Source organism: Eulemur rufifrons, chromosome 14, assembly GCF_041146395.1.
Source record: "Eulemur rufifrons isolate Redbay chromosome 14, OSU_ERuf_1, whole genome shotgun sequence".
In the NCBI taxonomy this organism is placed as follows: Eukaryota; Metazoa; Chordata; class Mammalia; order Primates; family Lemuridae; genus Eulemur; species Eulemur rufifrons.
This window is the reverse complement of record NC_090996.1, coordinates 23,440,155-23,465,196: the sequence shown is the minus strand read 5'-3', so window position 1 is coordinate 23,465,196 and position 25,042 is coordinate 23,440,155. Positions and strand designations below refer to the sequence as shown.

The window sequence follows — 25,042 nt, the reverse complement described above, 5'->3', positions numbered from 1 at the left end:
TTGCCTTCATTCTTGGGAAGGGTCCCTCTACATGGCAACCAACACCTCCAACTGCCTGGGTTCTTAGCCCCTGCTATCTTAAAATGAGAGGCAGGGACTCTCTCCCAGATTCCACAACTATTCTCTCCAAGGAGCTGACTGGCTCTCTCTGGGTTACAAAGAGAGATTTTAAATGGAAACAGAAGACAGCATACACGGTGCTCTGCTTCATTGCCCTTCTCTGTATATCTTCTCCCCCATCACTCCCTGGGGTGTTTTGTCCCTTGTGGCTTACAGGCTATCTGTCACCTAGGGGGCTACATTTAATTGCATGTAATGAAAACTCAAGAACAGTGGTAATGAACCAAATGAAGTTTCTTTCTCCTTATGTGTTAAGATGTCCAGAGTAGGGCAGGCCCAAGCTGGTGCAGCAGCTGAAGGAAGTCAGTGCAGGCCCAGACTCCTTCTGCTCTTGCTGCACTTCCTGCCTCGTGTCTGTGTCCCACACTGGAAGAAGTGGAAGGAAACTTCAAGGAAGAAGGGGCAGCAGAAATCAGGAAAGCAGAACTTTCTCAGAAATCCCTAGGATACGTTTATTTCTAGCTCCTACAGCAGAACTATGTCACATAGCAGTCCCTTGCTACGTGGGAGCCTGGGAAATGTAGTTCTTTGGCTGAGCTGATTGCCATTTGGAAGCAATCAGGTTTCTGTCAATGAGGATGAAGTGGAGAGTGGACATTGGGTGCACAGCTACCAGGCTCAGCCACACTGCCAGTGGTATCTGTGTGCTGGGCGTCCACATTTGAAGGTGGCACCCAGATCTGAAGCACTGCTGTTCCTAGGATTTGGATGGACTTGGGGGAAAGCAATACAATTACTCAGAAAAGAGAATCATGGTCTAGATTTAAATTATAAAATCTAAGACAACACCAAAAGCATGTAATCATGGTCTAGATTTAAATTACAAAATCATTCTAAGACAACACCAAAGCATCCGCTACTATGAGCACTGCCTTTTCTTAGTCCCTGCTCTCAGCAAACATGCTTATCAAAAGAAGGCTGGAGAAATCTCTTCAGAATTCCTTACACTGCCCAAGTTACTGCTTGTTAACGTGCTTATAAAGCTTATGAAGGACTCATGCATATTTCTGTAACACAAGCAATCAATTAACCTCTCTTCCCTTGCCCTACTCAGACATATGGGCAAAGTAGGAATATACAGTTGACCCTGTGCCAAATTCCAACACAGTCAAAAATCTGCATATAGGCAGGGTGCTGTGGCTCACCCTGTAATCCCAGCACTTTAGGAGGCTGGGCTGGAGGATCTCTTGAGGCCAGGAGTTCAAGACCAGCCTGGGCAATATAGCAAGACCCCGTTGATACAAAAAATAGAAAAATTATCAGGGCATGATGGCATGCCTGTAGTCCCAGCTACTCAGGACTAGCTTGGGCAACAGAGACAGACCCTATCTAAAATAAAAAAAAATAAAATCTATAATACATATAACCTTTTTTTTTTTTTTTTTTTTTGAGACAGAGTCTTGCTCGGTCACCCTGGGTAGAGTACAGTGGCCTCATTATAGCTCACTGCAACCTCCAACTCCTGGGCTCAAGCAATCCTTCTGCCTCAGCCTCCCGAGTAGCTGGGACTACAGATGTGGACCATGATGCCTGGCTAATTTTTCTATTTTTAGTAGAGATGAGGGCTCACTCTTGCTCAGGCTGGTCTCAAACTCCTGTGCTCAGGCAATCCTTCTGCCTTGGCGTTCCAGAGTGCTAGGATTACAGGTGTGAACCACTGTTGCCAGGCCTATATATAACTTTTGACACCCCCCCTCCCCAAAACATAACTACTAATAGCCTACTGTTGATTAGAAACCTTACTGATAATGCAGACAATTAACACATATTTTGTATGTTATAGGTATAATATACTATATTTTATAATAAAGTAAGCTAGAGAAAATATTATTATGAAAATCATAGGGAAGAGAAAATATATTTACTATTCATTAAGTGGAAGAGGATCATCATAAAGGTCTTCATCCTCATCGTCTTCACTTTGAATAGGCTGAGGAGGGCGAGGAAGAGGAGGGCTTGCTCTTGCTGTGTTGGGGGTGGCAGAGGCAGAAGAGGTAGAGGAGGCGGAAGGGGAGACAAGAGAGGCAGGCACACCCGGTGTGACTTTTATTGAAAAAAAATCCACGTATAAGCGGACCCTCGCAGTTCAAACCCATGATGTTTAAGGGTCAAGTGTAATTTAATTATCTCTTCTCTCTTTAGAGGAAAAGAACCAAATTCATTGCCTGTGATTTTCTGACCGAGTGGTTATACAAGTAAGTCGTTCATGTCTTTGAATATTCAATGACCCTAAGGATTCAATAGTGCTAATTTGCAAGCAGAACAGCAACAATTGACTTGAATTCTTGCTTATTGTTTTCTTGTCAATCCAACGCATGGCATCGTGACCAGCCAAAATCCAAAGAGGATAGGGGAGCCGTTCACAGAATTCTTCTCCATTCCATTCGTGAAGGAGTGGCTTAAGGATCAGTAAGTACAACACAAGGCTTTGAGTAATTTATTCCTAATTTTAACATTGTGTTAATGATAGTTTTCTCCAATCTAAGAGAACTAACTCATGTGATCTATCCAGGGCTCTGGGTCAGTTATATTTGTGGCTCTTGTCTCTGCTTATTTTTAGCCTACAGTAAGCTCATCCTATCCATGCCAGTAATTTTACTCAACAAGCATTTCAGAAATAAAATAGAAAATTTAAAAAAAATTCTTAGCATAAATAATGTTTCTCTCCATTATTTCTTGCTTTCTCTTTTTCTCTGGAGGTCATTATGTCTCAGGAACTATGAGTAAATTTTCTAAATATTAAATTTTAATTATATGCATCAATTTTCCATTTATAATATTAGAACATGACAGATAAAGTTAAATCTCTCTTTGACCATTCTAATCTGGGTCTCCTCCCCCCACAGAGGTAGTCAGTTCAGTCTACAGTGCATCCTTCCAGAGCTCTTAAAATTTAATAGTTATTTGGGCCGGGCATGGTGGCTCACTCCTGTAATCCTAGCACTCGAGAAGGCCAAAGCGGGAAGATAGTTTGAGCACAGGAGTTTGAGACCAGCCTGAGCAAGAGTGAGACACTGTCTCTACTAAAAATAGAAAAAATTAGCAAGTCATGGTGGCACATGCCTTTAGTCCCAGCTACTCGGGAGGCTGAGGCAGGAGGAGGGTTGCTTGAGCCCAGGAGTTTGAGGTTGCAGTGAGCTATGAGGACGCCACTGCACTCTAGCCAGGCGACAGAGTGAGACTCTGTCTCAAAAAAACAAAACAAAACACCCTAAAATTAGTTATTTAACTATATGAAATTAGTTTATATCATATAAAATTAGTAGTATTCTTTGGTATGAGCTACTTTTCGCTAATGATGTAACGATGATAATGAAGATGGCAGCTGATGTCTACTGAGCGCCTGTATCACTGTTCTCAGCATTTACACCAATGAACTAATTTGTTCCTCATTACAATGTTATTACCAGTCCTATTTTGCAGATGAGGATATTTATGTATTATTCTACAGCTTGCTTTTATTTAACCCAAATACATACTTTTTTCTTTTTGAGACAATCTTACTCTATTGTCTGAGCTGGAGTGCAGTGGTGTCATTGTAGCTCACTACAACCTCAAACTCCAGTGATGCTCCTGCATCAGCTACCACACCCAGCTTACTTTTCTATTTTTTTGTAGAGATGGGATCTCACTCTTGCTCAGGCTGGTCTCAAACTCCTGGCCTCAAGCAATCCTCCCACCTCAGCCTTCCAAAGTGCTAGGATTACAGGCATGAGGCACTGCACCCAGCTCCCAAAGACATACTTTTGAGATCTAGCCATATTGATTCAATTATATCTAATTCATGCCTTTTGATGGCTTTATAGTATATTTCATTTCTAGATTTGCGTAATATAGTCATTCGTACAAGAAATATTTTTTGAGTACTACTGTGTGCCAACATCATTCTAGGTACTTGAGATAGAGCAGTGAACAAAGTAGCTCCAAATCCCTGCTCTCATAGAATTCATATTCTAGTGGGGAATAACAGATAATAAGTAAACAAGTAAGTGCTATGAAAAATAAAGCAGAGGCTGGGCCTGGTGGCTCATGCCTGTAATCCGAGCACTTTGGGAGGCCAACGTGGGAGAATCACTTGAGGCCAGGAGTTCAAGGCCAGGAGTTTGAGACCAGCCTGGACAATATAGTGAGACTCCCACCTCTACAAGAAAATTTAAAAATTAGCTGGGTGTGGTTGTGCGTGTCTGTAGTCCTAGTTAGCATGCAGGAGACAGAGAGGGGTGAATATATGGAATATTGAGGGGGCTTAATTTTATATACAGTAGTCAGGAAAGATCTCACTTAGAGGATGACAGTCAAGCAGTGTTCCACTATTTTAAGCTATAGCTGGAAGAAAAGGGAGCTCAATTTAGCAAAAATAATATATATGTTGCCTGTTACCTTGAAAATGTTTCCATGCCAGCCCTTTGCAAGAACAATGGCAGGAAATCGAGGCCCAAGGAAATCCAGTGAGACTTAGAAAGTCACATATTAAACAGAGTGGAAGAGCTTCAATTAGACACTTAGCCCTCGAGTGTCACATCTTTTGCTTAAATCTGCCCTCCTTGAGAATGCCAAGTTGAATAAATTCTTGGCTGACTTTCCCAATTTTGAGAATTAAAAACTCCCAGATATTACCAGTTTTTTTTTTTTTTTTTTTTTAAATCTGAGACTACACTTTGAAAGGAGAACAATATTGGATAACCTTATTTAGATTTTACACCTGTGCCTAATTTTGTCTACTATGAAATGGAAGGCCCATAATTTATTGATTTGCATATATTTTTCTAAGACAAGATTTTTTCAGTATCATTCTCCAAGTTGCTGCTTTGTGTTGAAAATGAAACATTTTCCCACTTGTAATAACCAATGGAAAAGAATCTTAAAAATAAAAGAACTGCAAATGAGAATCTTCTCAAATCCCTGGTCATTTATTGTGCAAATATCTTAATTTAAAATGGCATCTCACGTTTGCTGGCAGCTTCTATACATACACTGTAAAGTAGCAGTAGCAATCGTTTCACTTGCACTCCACATCAACAGAAACCCAAGAGCTCTTGGTTTAACTGGCATTTACATTCTCTACTTCCACTGCCTTTCAAAGAGATGCCCAGATGCATGATAAAAATGAAAATGATACTAATCTAATTCATTTGATGCAACTACCCGGTTCAACTGCACAGAGCTTGGTGCTGGGGAAGAAACAGAGATGAATAAAGTATGGCCCTGGCCCTTGGAGTGAGAGATGTGTTTACAACTAGCTGAAGTCTCTGTAGTGAGTTAACAAAGCAGATGCAGATGCAGATGCAGATGTTAACAAAGCACTGAGGGGAAATGGGGAAGCATGAGACCATCCACGTGCCCTCCCTGCAGGCCTGGAGCCAGCCCAGCTGGGGTAGTGGCCTAGCTGGTGTGTGCCCAGATTTGGTCGTGAGAGGCAAGAGCTCAGGTGCTGTATCCTTCTCAAGGATAGTCTTGAGCAGAAATAGAGAAGCAAGTAGGAACCAAAGTTCTTAAGGAGAACAAGGGTGGGAGCTGGGAAACACTATCTGATCCAGGTTTTTTCAACCTCAGCACTATTTACATTTAGGACCAGATCATTTTTTATTATAGGGAGCTGACCTGTGCATTGTAGGATGTTTAGCAGCATCTCTGGCCCCCACCCACTGGATGCCAGTATCACTCCCCCTAGAGTTGTGACAATCAAGAATATCTCTGGACACTGGCAAATGTCAGCAAGGGTGGTTGAGAACTCTGATTTAATCCAGTGGTTTTCTATTCTGGTTGCACTTTAGAATCATCTGAGGAGCTTTGGAAAAATATTGGTACCTGGCTTCACCCAGGACCCATTACACCAGAATCTTCAGGTATAGCCTGTGCATTGGTGTTCTTTTTTTTTTTTTTTTTTTTTTTTTAACTTCCTAGGTGATTCTAATGCACAGCCAGGATTAAGCTTTCATCCATCCATAGGGCAGAAAAAGTGCTGCATCTAGGAAACAATAAATAGTATAATTGAACCATTGTTCTGCTAAGTGCTTTTACACATATTATCTCATTTAATCTTTGCAACAACACTAGGATGTAGCTACTAAAGCTGAGAGCATAGAGCCAGGAAGGTGACAATGAAGTAAGGTGGGTCTTGGGCAAATTTGGTGATTACTGGGGCAGGAGCATGATGGATGGACATTGTGAGTACAGTTTAAAGATACAGATTGGAGGAGAACGCACCTTGAGGGGGAGACTCTGACAAGGCTTTTTAAAGGAAGCAAAAGATAAACCACAGTAGGACTTTGGGCAGTATTGGGTTGGGGTTAAGAGCATGAGCTTTCGGGACAGACAAACCAGTATTCAAATCTTTACTCACCACTTACTGATCATGGGACTTTGGGCGAGTGTTTTATTTATCTATTACTGTGTAACAAATTGCCCCAAAACTTAGTGGCTCAAAGCCGTAAGTATTTATTGTCTTACAGTTTCTCTGGGGCAGGAATTTGGAAGCAGCTTAGCGGGGTGGTTCTGGTTCAGAGTTTCCCATAAGGTTGCAGTCAAGATGTCTCAGGGACTGCAGGCATCTGAAGGCTTGACTGGGGCTACAGCTTCTGCTTTCAGGACAGCACAGACATGGTGCTGGGTGTTGGCTGGAGGCCTCAGATTTTCCCCATATGGGTCTTTTCATGGGCTGCTTGGTTATCCTCATGACGCGGTGACTGGCTTCCTTCAGAGTGAAAGACTCAAGCACAAGAAGGAAGCCCCGGGTGCCTTTTATGACCCAGTCTTGGAAGTCAAACACCTCCATTTCCACCACATTCTATTAGAAGCAGGACACTAAGTACAATATTTGAAGGGAGAATAATTAAGCACCACCTTATGAAGGGAGGAGTATCAAAGAATATGTGGACATACATCATATTTTAGAAGCACCACAGCAGGTCTGTCTCTAAGCCTCCATTTCCTCATTGCTAAATGTGGTGGTTGTGAAGCTGCAGTGGACTGATAGTTACAAATGGGATGATTTGTACCCAGCCTATAGTAACGTGTGGCTTACTAAATGGAAAGCAGTGGCTTGTTGCCACTGGCAGACATTATGGACTTGGGAAGGGCATTCCAGACCAAAGACCCAAAGATGGGAAAAAAGACAAGACTTGGTACAGCATAGCTGGCTCCTGGGGTGTGTGAGGCCATAGGGATGGGATGGGAGATAAGGCCGGAAGGTTTTCAGTAAAAGTACGAAGTTTGGGCATTATTCCATAAGCAGGAGAGAGCATGCAGAGGTACAATGGGATCAGACTGTTTTGGAAGGATAATTCACAGGACAGTGCAGAGGATATATGGGATTGGGGAAGGCCTGGAGTTGGAGCTACCAGTTCCAAGGTCAAGGCCAAGGTTATAGCCCCGAGGTATTGAGTTAGGGTGATGGGCGTGGAAAAGGAGGGACATGGGATAGATAGAAAGGATGGATGACACAAGTTAATTTTAGGTAGAGAAGGGATGTGCCTGTAAAGGTGGGATTTGCTCCTGGGGATGTAGGAGGCCCATAACGGGAGGCAGAGGCCAGGAGACCCATACTGGAAACTCTGGCCTGAGGCTTAGAAGTAGGGTGTGGACAGAAACGTTGATTTGGGGATCAAGATCCCCACATCAAATGTATGGATTAAGCCGAGATGGACAGACTGAACTTTTGGGTACCCCAGAGTTGGTTCTAGACGTTCACTGAAGGAGGCACTTACTCGAGTCACGTGGTTGGCAGTGGTGCCCATGGCCTGTCTTGAAGTTGGGTTTGCAAAAGAAGCCATCGTTTGACCTTGGAGTCTATGTGGATTTGAAATGACTGGCAGGCAGGGATAAAGATGTATTCAGTTTCTGTTGCTACTGTCACGGATCACCACAAACTCGGTAGCTTTAAAACAACACAAATTTATTATCTTACAGTTCTGGAGATCTGAAGCCTGACACGGATCTCAATGGGCTAAAATCAAAGTATTGGCAGAGGCATATGCTTTTCTGCAGGCTCTAGGGGAAAACCCATTTCCTTGCCTTTTCCACCTTCTAGAAGCTGCCTGCCTTCCTCGGCTCACGGCCCCTGCCTCCGTCCTCCAAGCCAGCAACACTGCATCTCCCTGACCCCCTCTTTTACTCCTCTGTCTTTGACTCTCTTTTGCCTCCATCTTCCACTTTTAAGGACTTGTCTGATTCCATTAGCTCACCTAGATCTTTCAGGATAATCTCCCCATCTCAAAATCTTTAACTTAATCACATCTGCAAAGTTTCTTTTGCCATTGTCAGGTGACATATTCACAGGTTCTGCGAGTTGTGATGCGACATCTTTGGGACCCATATTCTGCCTACCACAAGGGGTAATAATGAAGAATATGGCGGAATGGAAGGTCCCTCCCTTCTAGGGATCACTCCATTTTCCCAAGGATCACTTACATTTTAAAACAGTATTACGGGTTTTGTAAAAATGATACATGCTAAGTGAAAAGCCTCAAACAAAACAGAAAAATTAAAAGGGAAAGGGCACAAGTCATCTAAGAGCCCACCTCCTAGTGATAGCCATTGTGGACATTTTCATGAACTTCTTTCCAGATACTTCTCTGTGCATTGCCACACATGTATAGATATAAGAGGATGTGTATTCATTCCTCTGGGACCAGAGCTAAAAGTGAGAGGAAATTTGAGGCGGAGGGGAGAGGAGTTGAGACAGTTCACAGTGGGTGCTGTCGTGCTGGCTGTCCCTGTGGGTGTGAAGGCATCTGCCGAGAGGGAGGCCGAGGCACATTCTGGGGGCTTATGGAGGACGGGCCGGGGTTGCAACAGCTGCTCTGGTGAAACTGATAGGGATTCAACTAGGGATAAATCACGCCCAGCTGATGGCCTGAATTTGCAGTGCATATAAACAGCCTGCTATGCGACTGTCGCCAGCAGCCCTCTGCAACCCTGGAAAGGGGGTGGAGGGAACAGATGGTTGGTAAAATCCTGGTTGAAGACGGGCAAGGATAATCTAGTAAAAGGTCTAGACTGGGGCCCGGGGATCTTAGGTACAAGCGAAAGCACTGTTTCCTTTTCTAAGAATAATATCTTACATTTTTGTCATTCACGACCATGTTTTCTGAATTACATGAACGCATTAGCAACCAATTTTCAGGAAGAGAAAGACACACAACATCATGCGTTCACATTGAAAGTAAGTGACATACCAAACTCAAAACACTAAAATGAGGATGGTGGGGTTCATCTTAGGTTCAAGAAAATATGTTTTTTAAAATTCCAATATGTGCCTTTTCATTGGATCTCGATTCAAAGAAACAAACTATATAAAAAAATTAGACAAGTGGAAATCTGAACACTTAATAGATAGTTGATGAAATAAAGAATTATTATTTCATTTACGATATGATAATAATGATTTCATAGTCATGATTAAAAAGTTATTACTCCTTAGAGAAACACGCTGAAATATTTATGTATGAAATTACATATACTATGGATGGGGGTGGGGGAGGGAAGTTACCATTAACTGATATGAAGAACAGTATATTTGAAGCTGGCTGGTGGAGACCTGGGTTCATTTTATTTTTTTTGTGTCTACTTTTGTACAGCTTTGAAAATTTGCATAGTAAAAAATGAAAAGAAAAAGGAAAAATGAGATTTTTCAGAGCTCCCCATGAGCACTGTGGGCAAGGAGGTATCTATTGACCGGCAGTGAACCAGGAGGGCTGAGGGCTGTTCCCCACTAGAGGAGGCTAGAGTGAGAGACAGTGGGGGACTGAGTTTTCATATGATCATGCTGAGAAACTCAAATGGCAAATGACCCCGGGGGCAAGAGGAGATGGCAGGTGCAGCCCAAGTGAGAAGTGTTGTGGCTCTGCAGAGGCTTAGGTCACCCCTCTGGGTCATCCCTCCTGAAGCCTGGCTCTGAATGCACACAACTTCCTGACCAGTTCTCCTACTTTAGTCTCAGGCTCCCTCCCCTCTCCAACCCAAACCCACCCCCCCCCCCCAGCAACAATGAGAAGGAGGGCTAATGAGATCAGAGCCTTGGGTTTGCTGTAAAGAACATGGCTCCAATAATCTCAGGGTTCCTGGGGAACAAGGAAATGGCTTTCTAGATCAAGAGTCAGCAAACTTTTCTGTAAAAGATAGTAAATTTTTTAGGCTTTGCAAACCACAGGTGGTCTCTCAACTAGTCAACTCCCTGTTGTAGCATGAAAGCAGCCATAGACAATAGGTGAATGAATGGGTGTAGCTGTGTTCCGATACAATTTTATTTACAAAAACAGGTAGTGGGCCAGATTTGGCCCATGAGCTATAGTTTGCTGATCCCTATTCTAGGTGGACGCCAATAACCTTCCCAAACCACGCTCTTATGTAAAGGCAAGAAACAATAGAAATAGAAATGAGTAGGTGGGAAAGACAGAAAGACAGAGAATATTATAACGAGATCAGGAATTCGGGAATTTGAACTGTGACGATATTCAGAGATGAACCATTCTAAGATATGACCATTCTATTGGGTGACTAACACAGAGGGAAGGTGGGGTCACTGGAAACATGTGGACCCAAGGCCACAGTGTTGGAGGTGTCAGCAGCATGGATGATGAAGTGGGTGAGAAGGTTGGTGGGAGATGATTGAGGAAGATGACAGTGAGTCAAATCCCAGCGCATCAAAGGAGGTGTAGGAATGTCCTGGAAGTCAAAGAAGTGGCAGCATAGTGTAGTGGTTGGGCTCTGGAATCACAATCTGCATTCCAAACCCAGCTCCACCACACCCCTCTGTGTGACTTAGGGCAAAGATGACTTAGCTCTCTGAGCCTCAGTTTATCCATCTGTAAAATGGTCTTGTATCTAAACAAAGAAAGGTCCCTACCTGGGGGGAATTCTGGTGCCAGTTATTAAGAGAATACATTTTTTTCCCACTATTGATATATATACCAAGCAGGTATGTTCCACCTACTTAAAGGGAATTATTTAATTTGTTTATTTATTCAGCTAATATTTATTTAATGCTTAAATATGCTACAAAATTATGGAGCAGATATACCATTTGTGTGCCTTGGAACTATGAAACAGAAAAACATGGTCATAGACAGACAGATATAGTGTGTATAGTTGGATTGAAGTATATATGTACTTAATTTATGCTAATTCAACAATATGCTCTTGGGGGGAAAAGAGAGAAAGAGAGAGAGTAAAAAGAGAATAAGAATTTTTAAAATGCAAGCAATTCTTGCCATTTCACTCTGGAGGTGAAACATAAAATAGGACACATGACTCAGCTCTTTTCTTAGTTGTTCTCAATTTCATGTGCTCCTCATAACATGAGCAGCTCATAAGACAACTATTACTGTCTGTCTGTCTGTCTGTGTATATATATCTACTTATGTACCTACCTACCTACCAAACATTTGCATCATGTTTACTCATGTAATACTCTGAACAATTTATAAATATTACCTAATTTAACTCACATAAAATAAAAGTATTGCCATAAAAATATTATTATCCCCATAGTATTAGGCTAAGCTAGGCTAAGTTGCAGTTATAATCAATACCAAAATACCAGTGGCTACACCCAATAACAGCTTATTTCTTGCTCACAAAAAGACAGCTGCAGGTTGGACAGCCCTCTTATAAATTATAGCTATATGATTTAAACTATGTGACCTTTAGGGTCACTGAGGCAAAGGAAGAAAAGAATGGAGGAGGCACCTCAGTTCTTAACCTTCTCAGTCTAGAATGTTCTTAACCTTCTCACCTATCCTCACAGAGCATGGCCGCAAACCAACTGCAAGGGAGGCTGGGATATGTAAGGGAACGCACGGATATCGGATGAACATTAGCTGTCCTGGCTACAGGCACATTTCTGGGAAAGAACTGAGGCCCAGAGAAATTGAGTTTTTGCTCAAGGCCCCAAGCCAGTAAACAGCAGAGGCAGGACTTGAACCCAGGCACTCTGGCTGCAGAGTCCGTGCTGTCCGTACTTTCTCTACTGCCTCTTCTGTCACCTGGTAGCTAAAGTGCTCAGTATTGAGGCTGGGAGAAAATTGGCTATGTGAGAACACTTGAAAGATGCCATGACTTTGAATGGGTAATTTAAGGGATTTTAGGGGGAAATTTTGACTAACAGGATTTTCATCTATGTTCTGATTTTAGACTACAACCCCTGTGCAAGATGCAACTACTCTGTGTATTACGTGTTTGCTAGCATTTATTGCCTTAAATATTCTCCCTGGAGAGTTTGGGTCTTATTTTAATGTTCTTGGTGAGACAAATTCTACCAAGCCCAGCTGCTTTAGTGCTCGGTGTCATTATATTGTCAAATCACAGCTGGTAGGTTGGGGACATTTGTCACGGGCGGCTGCTGATTGCTTATCGCATAAATGATGGGCCCTTCTCCCACGGGTCCCACCACAATTTAGCATACTCTGCACTCTGTCTGCCCATTCAGAATTGCCCATTCTTTTCCATGACTTTTTTTAATTTTGGTTTTTTCATTGAAATCTGCATTTGATCCGAAATCAATTTTGTGTAACGCTGTTTCCACTTTTTTACACAAAGAACATGTATTGCCTTTTTTTTAAATAAGAGAAACTCTTACGTTTTCTTTTTGACCAGAGGAATAAAAGATACATTTTAATAAAACAGTCAAATGGACAGAGAACCCCAGAGCTTGGGCCAAATGATCCCTGCTGAGACCTCAGCTGGAATTAGCTTCTGAAGCGATGGTATTTGGGGTGGGCAGCTCTCATGACTATTTTTATATTAACAGCTACATTTTTATATAGCCAGGGACATTGACAACCCTTAAAAATACTCTTAGGTTTATAAAAATAACTAAGATCTATTGTGTGTAAAATATACATATTTATTAAATAATTATATGGTGAAAGGAAATGTTTAAAGTCAAGGCTCATCAAGGAATTAAATGAGTCTAGACCTAAAAAAATCTTTCAAAAGGATGTTTCTGTTTAAATGGCAGGAACATGGCTGACTTTTATTTTCTCCTTTATATTTTTCTTCTATATTATTTTCTCCTATATTTTTCTGTGGCTTTCCTATTTTCTACAAGATTACTTTAAGAATGAAAAACAGTTGCAAAACCAAAGGATATTTGTTCATTTTCTTGCCTTCTGTGGTAGACATTTATGATCCTCAAAGGATCGTGCCTGTCTCATTCTCAGTCTGTGTGGTTCAGGGAATGAGCTGACTATACCTTTGGCTCTGGGCTGGGTATGTGACCCAGCCCTGGCCAATCAGAGCAGAGAATCTGACCAATCATAATAGTCGCTACCCAAATTGGTCCAATCAGAGTTAGTCCCAAGACTTTTCAAGAAGCAACCAGGGAAGCGTTTTTCTGTTTTCCAGGATACTTGGATCTTCGAGGTTATCAGCCTTGAGCTGCTGAGTGCAACCACCTAAAAAGACTGTGCCTGAGATAAGAGCAGGACTGAGAGGTAGTGAGAATCTGAGTCCCTATGATGTTCTTTTGAGCCTCTATCCGGCCATGCCTAAAGCTAACTCTATCCCTTTTTAGTTCAGTGAGCCAATAAATACTTTCCCCTCCCCACTTTTTTTGGTTTGTTTAAGCCAATTTAAGCTAGGTTTGTGACATTTGCAAATGAAGGAGTCCTGACTGATACGTTCTCCTACGTGGAATTGCCCCAGCTAGCCTCCAGCACTGTGTATTAGTCAGCTTTCTTCAGGTTCTGCTGCAGTAACAAGCAGCCCCCAAACCTCAGTGCCCTATAACACCACAGATTGATTCCCCACCCTGTTGGCTGCATGTCAGTTTTGGCTCTGCTCCACATCTCTTTTCATTTCAAGACTTAGGATGAAGGGACACTCTCTCCCTCGGTCCCACAGCAGAGGGGGAAGAACAATGACTGAACCGTGCGATGGCAAACATTACTTCTGCTCACATTCCATTGGCCAGCACAAGAAATATGGCCAAGTTCAATATCAGTATTACAGGAAAGTTGACAATTCCCACAGGAACTGTAAGTTTTATGGCAAAGAATAGGGTTGCATGATTCTCTCACAGGGAAAGGAGCAATCACTGGGAACAATAATACAATCTACCTCGTGCTCTAATTGAAGTTTGATGAGGGTATTTTGTCCCCCACCTTTCAACGGTGGTGGATTATGTCATAGTTTCTGTGGGCTCTACTCCTGTTTAGGAATCCAGCATCACCCTCTTTTGTAGGATATAGTCCTGACTCAACCAGCCAATCAGAGGCAATAAAATTATTTGCTAGCATATTAAGAACAGGAAAAGTTTAGGCTTCTTATTTCAGCCAAAAAGAATTACTCTGAGAATCAGTCAGATTCATTTGCAAAAATAAATAACTAAATAGGCACAAGGGAACAAAAGTGCACTGCTGCCTCTCTGGTCTCATGTCCCAGGGGAGAAGGCTCATGAAAGACATCGTTAAAACTGAGACCTTCAATGAAACAAAGATTGTGTTTTCAAAGAGAGAAGAAAAGGTTGCTTTGGGTGAAAAGTCTTTTCAGCTAAATTTTATCCTTGGATTGGACAAAAAAAAAAAGAAAAGAAAACAAATCCATGATGATACTTTCATGTTGGTGAAAGGTATCTTAAGACCAAAAACTGACGTGAAAACAAAAGCGTCACTGTGTCATTTGAGGACAGTCTCCAGCCGTAGAGTGATCTATTCATGCTGAGGTTAACAGTGGGATTGAGAAAGCACGATGCCTTCAGAATGGCCCAGGAAACTGCGTTTTGTACTAAAGATTATAATTAAATGGTGGCATGGCAGAAAATTTGCCGTCATGCCCTCTTGATTAAAAAAACTCCTTTTAATTTATTCTGTCTTGTAGAAGAGTAGATTTCTGTCTTACCAATTTCCGGAGGCCGGAGAGTCTCAAGAGGAAAGTAAATTGTCTTTGCACTTTATGTTCACATTCATCTTGACGCAGAGGTAGGAAGGAAAGCTGTTTCCTGAATTTGGAACCTGCTGGAGGTATAAATCCTCTGAGTGCCTCCCTCTCACTGGAGGTCTGCCATGTGGGTGGCGCTTTCTCTGGGGTACAGGAGGGTGCTGCTTCCTTTCCCCCTTCCTGCTGTTTCTAGAAGGCTGCTTAAGAACAAGTCCAGAGGGCCTGTGCGAGGCAGCAAGGCGGGCACATCTAGGTTCCAGTCTTAGCGACCATTTATTAGGTGGTGTCTTAGTTTAATAGGGCTTCTGTAATAAAATACCACAAACTTGGTGGCTTAAGACAACTCAGATTTATTCTTTTGTCATTCTGGAAGCTAGAGGTCCAAAATCATTTTTACTGGGCGAAAGTCACGGTGTTGACATGACTGGTTCCTTCTGGAGGCTCTGGGGGGAATTCGTTTCCTTGTATTTTCTAGCTCCTGGAGGTCACCTGTGTTCCTTGGTCCCTGGCCTCTCCTTGCGTCACTGCACCCTATCATTTCTGTCTTCACATCTCCTATTTCTGTGGCAGTATCTCCCTCCACCTGCTCTCATAAGCGATTCTATCGTTGGGCCCACCTGGCTAATCCAGGATAATCGCCCCATCTCAAGATCCTTAACTTAATCACATCTAGAGTCCCTCTTGCCATATAAGGACATATATACATATTCTCAGGGTCTGAGGATTGGATGTAGAGGGCACTAAAAGGAAAAAACCCTCTGTTTCTCTACTTACAAGACTTCTGACACCAAATGGGTGGGTTTTTCACACCAAGAAATCCTCCAACGCTCTGAAAATACTAACTGGGTGTCCTACAATTTAATTTAATTCTGACACTAATTGCCCAGAGTTGGCACAGACCCCACAGGTTAAGGGCTCAGTCCCACAAGACTGCCCTCCACTCCGGATGCCAGTCGAAAGTATTGGGTCCCCGGGTTGCCCACACTTCTGTCCAACTTGGCTGCAGATTAGAGGTTCCCATAACCCTCCTCTGTTTTGAGAGTTTTTTTTATAACAGCTCATAGAACTCAGGGAAACACTTTACTTGCATTTACCGGTTTATCATAGAGGATATTACAAAAGATACAAAGGAACAGCCAGATGAGGAGATACATAGGGTGAAGTCGAGAACGGTCCCAAGCATCTGAGCTTTTGTCCCTATGGAGTCGGGTTGTGACGCCCTCCTGGCACGTGGATGCTTTCACCAGCCCAGAAACTCATCAAATCTCGTTGTTGAAGAGTTTTTATAGAGCTTAATCTCCAGCCATCCACCCCTTCCTGGAGGTCTGTGGGTGGGGCTGAAAAATCCCAGCCCTCTAATGCACTTGGTCTTCCTGGTGACCAGCTCCAGCTTGAGGCTGTCTACAGGCTCCCTGCCAAGTCACCCTGTTAGTATAAACTCAGACGTGATCCAAAGGGGCTCATTATGAATAACAAAAGACATTCCTATCAATCAGGGAATTCCGAGGGCTTAGGAGCTCTGGATAGGAACTGGGACAAAGACCAAATATATTTCTTATTACACCCCAGGGGCCGTTATCCAGCCTCCCACAGGTGGGTAACCTGGAACCAGTCTCTTCACATCTCAGAGCCCTGCTCCCTTCTGTGACGCAAGGATGAGAATAATTCCTGCCTTAGAGTGTTGCTGTGAGGGTGAAAGATGGGATCAGTTAGAATTCTTTCTTGGGAGCAACAGAACTTGAGGGCTACTTAAGGAAAAGGGTATATATTAGAAGTGATAAGATAAGTCACAAGCATGAAGGAAAAGGTAAGGACCAGGGCCTTGCAAAGCAGATACAGGGACCCAGGGGACACAGCCCCATGGCCCGTGTCCTCCAGACACCAGGCCAGGATGAATCCTCTAGGTTTCTGCCAGTCCACCCAAGATTCCCATTCCAGGGAAACAGCATCTGCTTGGCCACACTTGGGCCTCAGGTGCACTCCTTGGCCAGGGAGGGCCAGGTGCTGTGTCCCACATCCCCCAGTGCAGGTCAGGGAGCTGTCACAGCAAAGTCTGAGGGCTGACACCACAAGAGGAGGGGAAGGTATTATGGGCAGATGAAAATGAAACATATCCACTGCACAGGGCCCATAGCAGGTATTCAAAGAATGATAGCTTTTACTTTATCCTTAATCCTAGGAGAATAGTAGCTGCTGCTTTTGTAAGATGAAACATAGGTAGCAGAATGATCAAGCAGTAAAAGACAAGATATCTGCATTTAACCTTAGCTCTGCCACTGAGGAAGAATCACAAATTATTGAGAATAAAAATATGAAAATTTTTTCTTCCCCCCCCCAACCATCCACTGCATTACACTGACTCCCTCTTCCATCTGGGAAGCAGCCCTTTAATAACTTTTTGGCCAAATTCCATAACTTTCTGGTCACTTTGTTTTTATATAGTCTCATTTCACCATAAGGATTCATCCTGTTCATTTTTAAATCCTTAGTATTCAATCTCATACTGGATATAAAACTCATCTTTCCTCCTTCCCCCAGCTCCAGTCACAACTGTCTGTGATTTGGGGGTCCTAGAACTTGGATGAAGAAGGAAATTATCTCTTTATTTTCACTAATCTCTAACTTAATTTCAGCATCTCCTTTAAGTATGAATGTGGGCAAGAAGTCTCAGTGGCATCTGTAGTACCCGTGACTTTGTCATTAATAGCAATCACAGATATTTTCATACCACGTTACCGTTGTTGCAGAGATCGAGAAGCCTAATTTACACTTGTCACTCCTTTCAAATGAGAGTAGTTAATTGACCTGGCATTCACTCTTATAATTTACTGCATAATTTAGAAACACATATATTACTATAGCATTAGCTATATTTTGATAAATTTATTTCAATAAAATTAGTTTGTTATAATCCTATGTATTTACTTTTATGTTAAAAATATTATTCCGAGAAGGAATCAAAACCACCAAAATAGAAAGGGGTCCGTGGCACAAGACAGGTGACTATCCCCTGTGAGGGGTTTGCACAGGGTGGGAGGGAGGTGGTCTGCCCTCCCCAATATCCCCCTTGGCTGGGCTCACCCTCTGGAGCTGGGGAAGGGACAGTGGGGAAGAGGAGGGTTCCTTAAGTGTTCCCTTAAGTCACACTAGAGAAAATATATGATCAGTTACAAAGAAGCTAAATAACACGACAATATGGGCATATTTTATCCAAAAATATCAAGTATCACAGCCTTGGTTTTTCAGATGGTTAGACCTGAAACCCACAGGTGAGCACATGGTCTTGCAGTTTGTTGTTTAGTGAGCTCTGTTATCTAGACACACACGCAGCTTCAATGATGGGGTTGGTAAAATAGGACTCAGCTCTGTTGTTTAACTAGGAAAATGATTCAGCCTGATGCTGGGGTAATAACTGCTTGTTGATCTCCAAGGTGGAGATTAGTGAGGGGGCGAGAGCAACATCATAACTTAGTAACCATGATTTCTAAATGTGCTTTAAAGCTACCAGGGAGCAATGCTCCACCGGTTTTTGGAGCTATTCCTCCTGTTCATAGAAGGCTGGAATTCAAAGAATCCTTGGAGATTCTATCCCAATGGCTAGTCATCATATGTCTGGAAGTACCATTCCAGAAACCTCTATTGTACTTCTTACAAATATTTGAAGTTCATAAGTCAAAAATATGATGCCTCCAACACAGAGTGTTTGGGAAGCCAGTTAAGGTGAATGGCAAGGACTAGGTAAGGTCTCTTTTGCTAAACATGCTGGACGGACATTATCAAATACTGGGTCATTGCAAGACTTTATGATGATTGATTTAGGGCCTGTGCCATCTTTGTAAATGGCTTTACATCTGGGTCGTGTTTTCATGTTCCAAGAAATAACTTAATCTCTTAGCTAATGAAAAGTGGATAGAATTTGGATCCCAAAATTCAATTTTCAATCTCAACTAAACTTTTCTCCTTTCTCCTTTATTTTGTTTAAAAATAACTTTGGATGGTACCTCTTTAATTGAGAACTGGATGGAGAAATTGATGAAGACTAATTTCTCAGATTTTCTTATTATATGTTTGGTTAACATGCTGTGTCTTCTTTATGTCCTGCAAATCCTTTACTTAACATCCAAAAAAGGGGAAAGAAGTGTGAGTGTGTGTGTGTGTGTGTGTGCGCGTGCGTGCACAAACACACATGGACATACATCAATATATACGTGACACAATCAGAAAAATAAATTTTTTTTGAGACAGAGGCTCACTCTGTTGCCCTGGATAGAGTGCAGGGGCTCATCATAGCTCACCGCAACATCAAACTCCTGGGCTCAAGTGATCCTCCTGCCTCAGCCTCCTGCGTAGCTGGAACGACAGGCGTGCGCCACGATGCCGGGCTAATTTTTCTATTTTTAGTAGAAACAGGGTCTCGCTCTTGCTCAGGCTGGTCTCGAACTCTTGAACTCAAGCAATCTGCCTGCCTCAGCTTCCCAAAGTGCTAGGATTACAGGCGTGAGCCACTGCACCCAGCCAGAAAAATAAATTTTTGTTCCTTCTCAGAATTATAGCATCGATTCTTACGGTTCAAATATATTTAATTCACACTGGAGAAAAGGAGGAGGACATGACAAATGAGCATGACTAATAAAACAATTCTTCTTGGAGGCATACTCAGCACTACTGGCATGCCCGTTTGAACACGCAAAAACGGCTGCTCCTGAGGATGCCTGATTGAAGCCCTGGAGGAGCCTCAGCTGCCTTCTCCTGTGATTGACACGCTCATCTCCTCCCCCCTCCCCAGTTCCCTGGTGATGAGCAGTGGCCTCTTTATTTTTATTTGACCTGAAGCCAGTTGCGCTGATTCCAAGAGAGAGAAAGGGGCCTGGCATGGCTTCTATCCCTTCAAGCTGGCCTGCTGACATGATTGCTAATTCCCAGGGACTACTCCCCGAAGAGCAAGTCCTTTTCATTTGGCCTGATCTACACTGGCTTTCTCATACTTATTCTTGCTTTGGGAACTAGACAGCGCCCCATTATTTAGCTATGAAAGCAGGGATGTCACTAAAGGTGGCCTCGTATTACTGCCTAAAGGCCTATTAGAAATCTCATTTTGCTTTTTGGAGATGTCATTGTGATGCAAAGCAGTTCAAGGTTTCATTTCTGGTGAAAGCCCTTTGTCGGGCTTACCCGTTTGTGTACTAAGATTTGCAGTTCTCCTTCCCTCCTGCTATTCTGAAGCAGGAATACTGTTACTTTGAGGGTTTCATGACATCAGTGGTGAAAAACATACTTAAAGCAGGAAAATTGCAGCTGAACAGAAAGGCGCCATCAAATCTCCCCTCGGACACAAGTGACAAACTCCACTTTGTTTAGCTGTCCTCACGTAGGATGTCCCTGAGGAGGTTCAGACAAATGAATATCTGCGCAGTCATTACTGTAAGGTTCAATGAAGAGGGCATTTTCTATCATTATGGCTTTGCCCCCCTCCCCTAATTTTTTTTCTTCGAGGCAAATGACTGTGTTTTCTCCCATGTAACAGTCAACAGCTGTTAGACCCTGACTTTCATATTGATGACCTTGCATGCCGGCCCCCTTCTCCTCTCGGGGCCACTCCCAGTGTTTCCTGGATGTTCTGCATTCTCAGCAAGAAATGCTCAGTGACTTTGAACACAGAGTCCCTTTACCCCGCTATGCCTCAGTGTCTTCAGCTCTAAATGAAGGGTGACAATAGCTCATCATTCACGTTGTGAGGATTTAACAAAATCACGTGTAGAAAGCGCTTAGTGCACTGCTGGGCACAGAGGAGACCACTCATCCCACAAGTATTTATTGAGTGCCTGCTATGTGCCAGACGTTGTCCTAAGTGCTGGGGTACCAAGGGGAGCAAACACAGGACCAGTCTCTGCCCTCATGGAGCTTTCAGTCCCGTAGAAGATTTGAGCATTAATTGGATAATTGCACAGGCTTACGTCTGCAAATTGGGCCAAGGACTACCAAGGAATATTATAGGGAGCTTCGCTGGGCCCTGACCTAATCAAAGGACATTTTTCAATAACATGTGAGTGGAGAGCAGAAGGAATAAGAGGAAACCAGGAGAAAGAGGCGTCAGGCCCCCACCAGACCTAAGGTGCATTTGAGCAAGTTAGGAAAAGGTGTCCCTACCCTGGGGCGGATGGGGGAGCAGAGCACAGGCTGGGTTTTTGTGCCCTCTGGCCCATCTGCTGGGTGCCCTTGAGCAGGGAACAACCTGTCAGCTGTGTAGGGTGCCCCTGGCTGGGAGTAGGGGGACACTGGAGGAAGAGGAAAACACCTTTGCAAAGGCCCTCAAGGGGAAGGAGGCCGCACATTGAGGAGGGGCAGAGGGCCCGCATGGCCGGAGCACAAGGAGCCAGGCTGCCGGGAGTGGTCCAGAAAGCTCTCAGTGAATACCAGCTAGTGCTAACGCGTTACAGCATCCTTGTAAACTCACAGCCAACATGCCAGGGTCTCCTTAGAAACACCAAAATCTCTCTAGAAGCTGCAGATTTTTAACCAGTGAAGGGAAATGACTTCATGGGTATGATTTGTTGGTGTCGCACAACTGAGAGTTACAGAATAAGGACAATGGATAAAGAGCGACATTCAACGCAGAAAGCAGGAGCCGACGCGCCTCCAGTAGCGGCCTCCAGCAGAAGATGAAGGCGCATCACAGCCCAGGACACAGGATATTAGGCAAGATGGGGTGAAAATAGAAACAGAACCAAAAAAAAAGCTACCACATTATGCAAATAAAAATAGAAACTGAACATTAGGGAAACATTGTTAACAATGCTATCCTATTGGGGTGTAGTTATCTCTGTAAAGAAATGGAAGACTCTCCTTTACTTGGTCTCTTAGAAAGTACCTGTGCAGCCGGAAAGCCGGAGCCTGGCAACAGCACTGCACTCCCTCGAAATGGTGTTGATAACTCCGCCGTTCTTCCTGGCTTTGATTTCTTTGATTCTGGAATAATTCAAAAGAGCATTCATTTATTCAAACAATATACTGTATCAAGAGTTTCTTTTTCTTTCTTTCTTTTTTTTTTTTTTAAGTCAAAGTTTAAAGGGAAATTAAACCCCTGATTCTGGAGAGTCATGCATTGTTGCCAGCTAGCTTTGCAGTCCATGCCAAGCTAGGCATCTGCAAATGTTTGCCCAGTTCAGGTGTGGTGTGTCAGCATGCTCTTGCGAGGGTAGCTTGGGCTTTGGGGTGAGATGGGTCTGGGCCCAGACTCTGACTAGGCCACCTATAAGCTGTGTGACCTTGGGCAGGTTAGTCAACCTCTCTGCGCAATGAGAATTATTGCAAGCTCTCGCTGTTATTAGGCAGAGCTTTGAGGCCAGGGCACTTGGGAATCTCTCACTTGCAAAGTCATTTCTGGAGATCCTGTACTGGGAGCAGCCTACGTGTGATCCACAGCCTTTCAGGGGTTTGCATCTTGGTACTATATCTGAAAAATCTTGACCTCTGCTTTCCAGAGGTAGCTGTGCTTTACTTTAGGAAAAAATAAAAAACCAGAATTAAGACAGATTTACAAGACCTCATCTGCAGTTAGTGCCTCTATTAAATTTTTAGGAAAAAAAAAGAGTATGTAGTCTGGATTTTTTAATGTGGTGTCTATGATCAAAAATCCCATCATAATCTGAAAAATCTCACAAGAGCAGACACTATCAACTGACCCAGCAATAGAGATATTTTATTTCTTATTAAGATGTAGCACCAGAACTAAAAAATATGCTTGAATTTAAACGACATTAATCTGTAATGCACACTAATCAGAGATAAATTCCAATATTTTGCTTTCAGGAAAGAGATGAACTGCAGTACTTAATTTTCCGTTGCTAGAAAGTTCGAGAAAGAGCCCTTTATTATGTTTCAGTCAGAATGTAGTATAAAAGCTGCTATTCCTCTGTCTCTTGTATTATGTCCATATAATCTTATGTCAATAACATGTATGTCACACCTTCAGGACTAACATGCAAATTTAGCAACCCGAGTCCTTCAAAGATAGAGCAGGCTAACAGTGATTTAAGATTATGCTGGTTTAAAAAAAAAAATCATCCCAGATTTTAAAATAAGAAATGCTAACTCAAACATACTTTTCTATCTAAAATGACACCGTTGCTGTCTAAGAACGGGGATGGATGAAGCACTTAGGCAGAGAGACCATTATGTTGTCAAAGGCAATGCCAAGGCTAAAGGATGGATTCTCATGGGCATATGACCATATTATTGCTTTTCAGCCCGAGGCCACCAATCCCACTCTCCCTCCTGCTGACAGAAGAGGAAGCAGCTCTCCTCATTCAGTCCTTCTGGAGAGCCTATCTGGTAAGAATCATATACAATTATGGCGTTTGATTTGATGGGGAATTTTTGTGAGATGTAGGGCCCATGGGAAAACTGTTAGATGAATTTGAAACAGAGGCTATCATAGCCTACATCCAGACCTCAGGAACACCATTCTCTACAAAATAGGTCTTAAAGAGTGATTTATAATTTTTACGAAAACTTATTTTGCAGTTATCATTAAAAGTACCCTCCAACCTTTTCAAATTGAGTTGACTGACCTGTATTGCCTAAAAAATAATACTATGTATATAGAGAGAGGAAATACATTGTCATTTTAGAAAAAAAATTAGAAAATTCAGGTAATTCCGACAAAGCAAATAAAAATTTTTAAGTCACTGATAACCTCATCACTCAGAGATAATCATTGTTGGTATAAAACTTTCCAAACTTTAAAACTCTGAATACATTAAGTGACATATAAATCCTTAACATATAGAAAGTAATTTTTCTTTTATAACTTGCCTTTTCAACTATTTTCCTATTTGGGACTTTGAGGTTATTTCCAGTTTTTCATTATTGTGATATATGTTGCAATATACATCTTTGTGCTGTCATCTTGGCACCTTTGGTCATTTTTGTAGGAAGAATTCTGGAAGTGGAGTTTCTAGACCAAAAGGTGAGTTCCTTTAAAGTCCCTGATCCATATTGTCATGTTAGCCCTCAGGAAGGATGTACTATAAAAAGTTCTTATCAAATACATATGAGAGTATGTGTATCTTGTGCTAAAAAGTATACAACCTCTTCAGTAATTTGGCAATCAAGAGTATGAATGTAGGCCGGGCGTGGTGGCTCACGCCTGTAATCCTAGCACTCTGGGAGGCCGAGGCGGGCGGATCGCTCGAGGTCAGGAGTTCGAGACCAGCCTGAGCAAGAGCGAGACCCCGTCTCTACTAAAAATAGAAAGAAATTATCTGGCCAACTAAAAATATATATAGAAAAAAAATTAGCCGGGCATGGTGGCACATGCCTGTAGTCCCAGCTACTCGGGAGGCTGAGGCAGTAGTATCGCTTGAGCCCAGGAGTTTGAGGTTGCTGTGAGCTAGGCTGACGCCACGGCACTCTAGCCCGGGTAACAGAGCGAGACTCTGTCTCAAAAAAAAAAAAAAAAAAGAGTATGAATGTTAACAAACTTCTAGGTAAACATGAAGCTCCCATTCTAGGTAGCAAGTCTGAGGGTCAGATGTCAAAGGAATGAGTTTAGATTTAATATCAGTAGTGGCAAATTCCACCACAGGGAAAAGTCCCAGTGGACTTACATGGAGGCCAAAGATCTCCATGTTGATGCATTCTTCAGAACTGTGTAGTAAAAAGAGACTGAGATGAATGTACTGACAACATAGATGTAAATTTTGATGGCCTTGGATTAAGCAACAGTTTATGTAACAAAAAACATAAGTAGCAAAAGAAAAAAAATAGATAAATCAGACTTAATCAAAATTAAAAACTTTTGTGCTTCAAAGATCATCATCAAGTGAGTGAAAAAACAACCCATAGAATGGGAGAAAATATTTTTAAATTATATATTGGATAAAGGTCTGATATCCACAATACATAAAGAATTCTCACAACCCAATAATAAAAATATAAATAACCCAATTATAAGATTGGCAAAGAATTTGAATAGCCATTTCTCCAAAGAACATATACAAATGGTCAATAAGCATATGAAAAGATGCTCAACATCACTAGCCAT

The 25,042-nt window shown here is 42.5% G+C and overlaps 1 protein-coding gene across 1 annotated transcript in view; it reads left to right on the top strand.

Moving 5' to 3' along the window:
• Nucleotides 1–25,042, top strand: part of IQCK (IQ motif containing K) — an 81,419-nt gene that overhangs the window by 34,680 nt on the left and 21,697 nt on the right. Inside the window, exons 5-6 of the mRNA XM_069486447.1 lie at nt 2,263–2,315; nt 2,452–2,529. Coding sequence (XP_069342548.1) covers nt 2,263–2,315; nt 2,452–2,529 — 131 coding nt within the window. The remainder of the gene's footprint in view (nt 1–2,262; nt 2,316–2,451; nt 2,530–25,042) is intronic.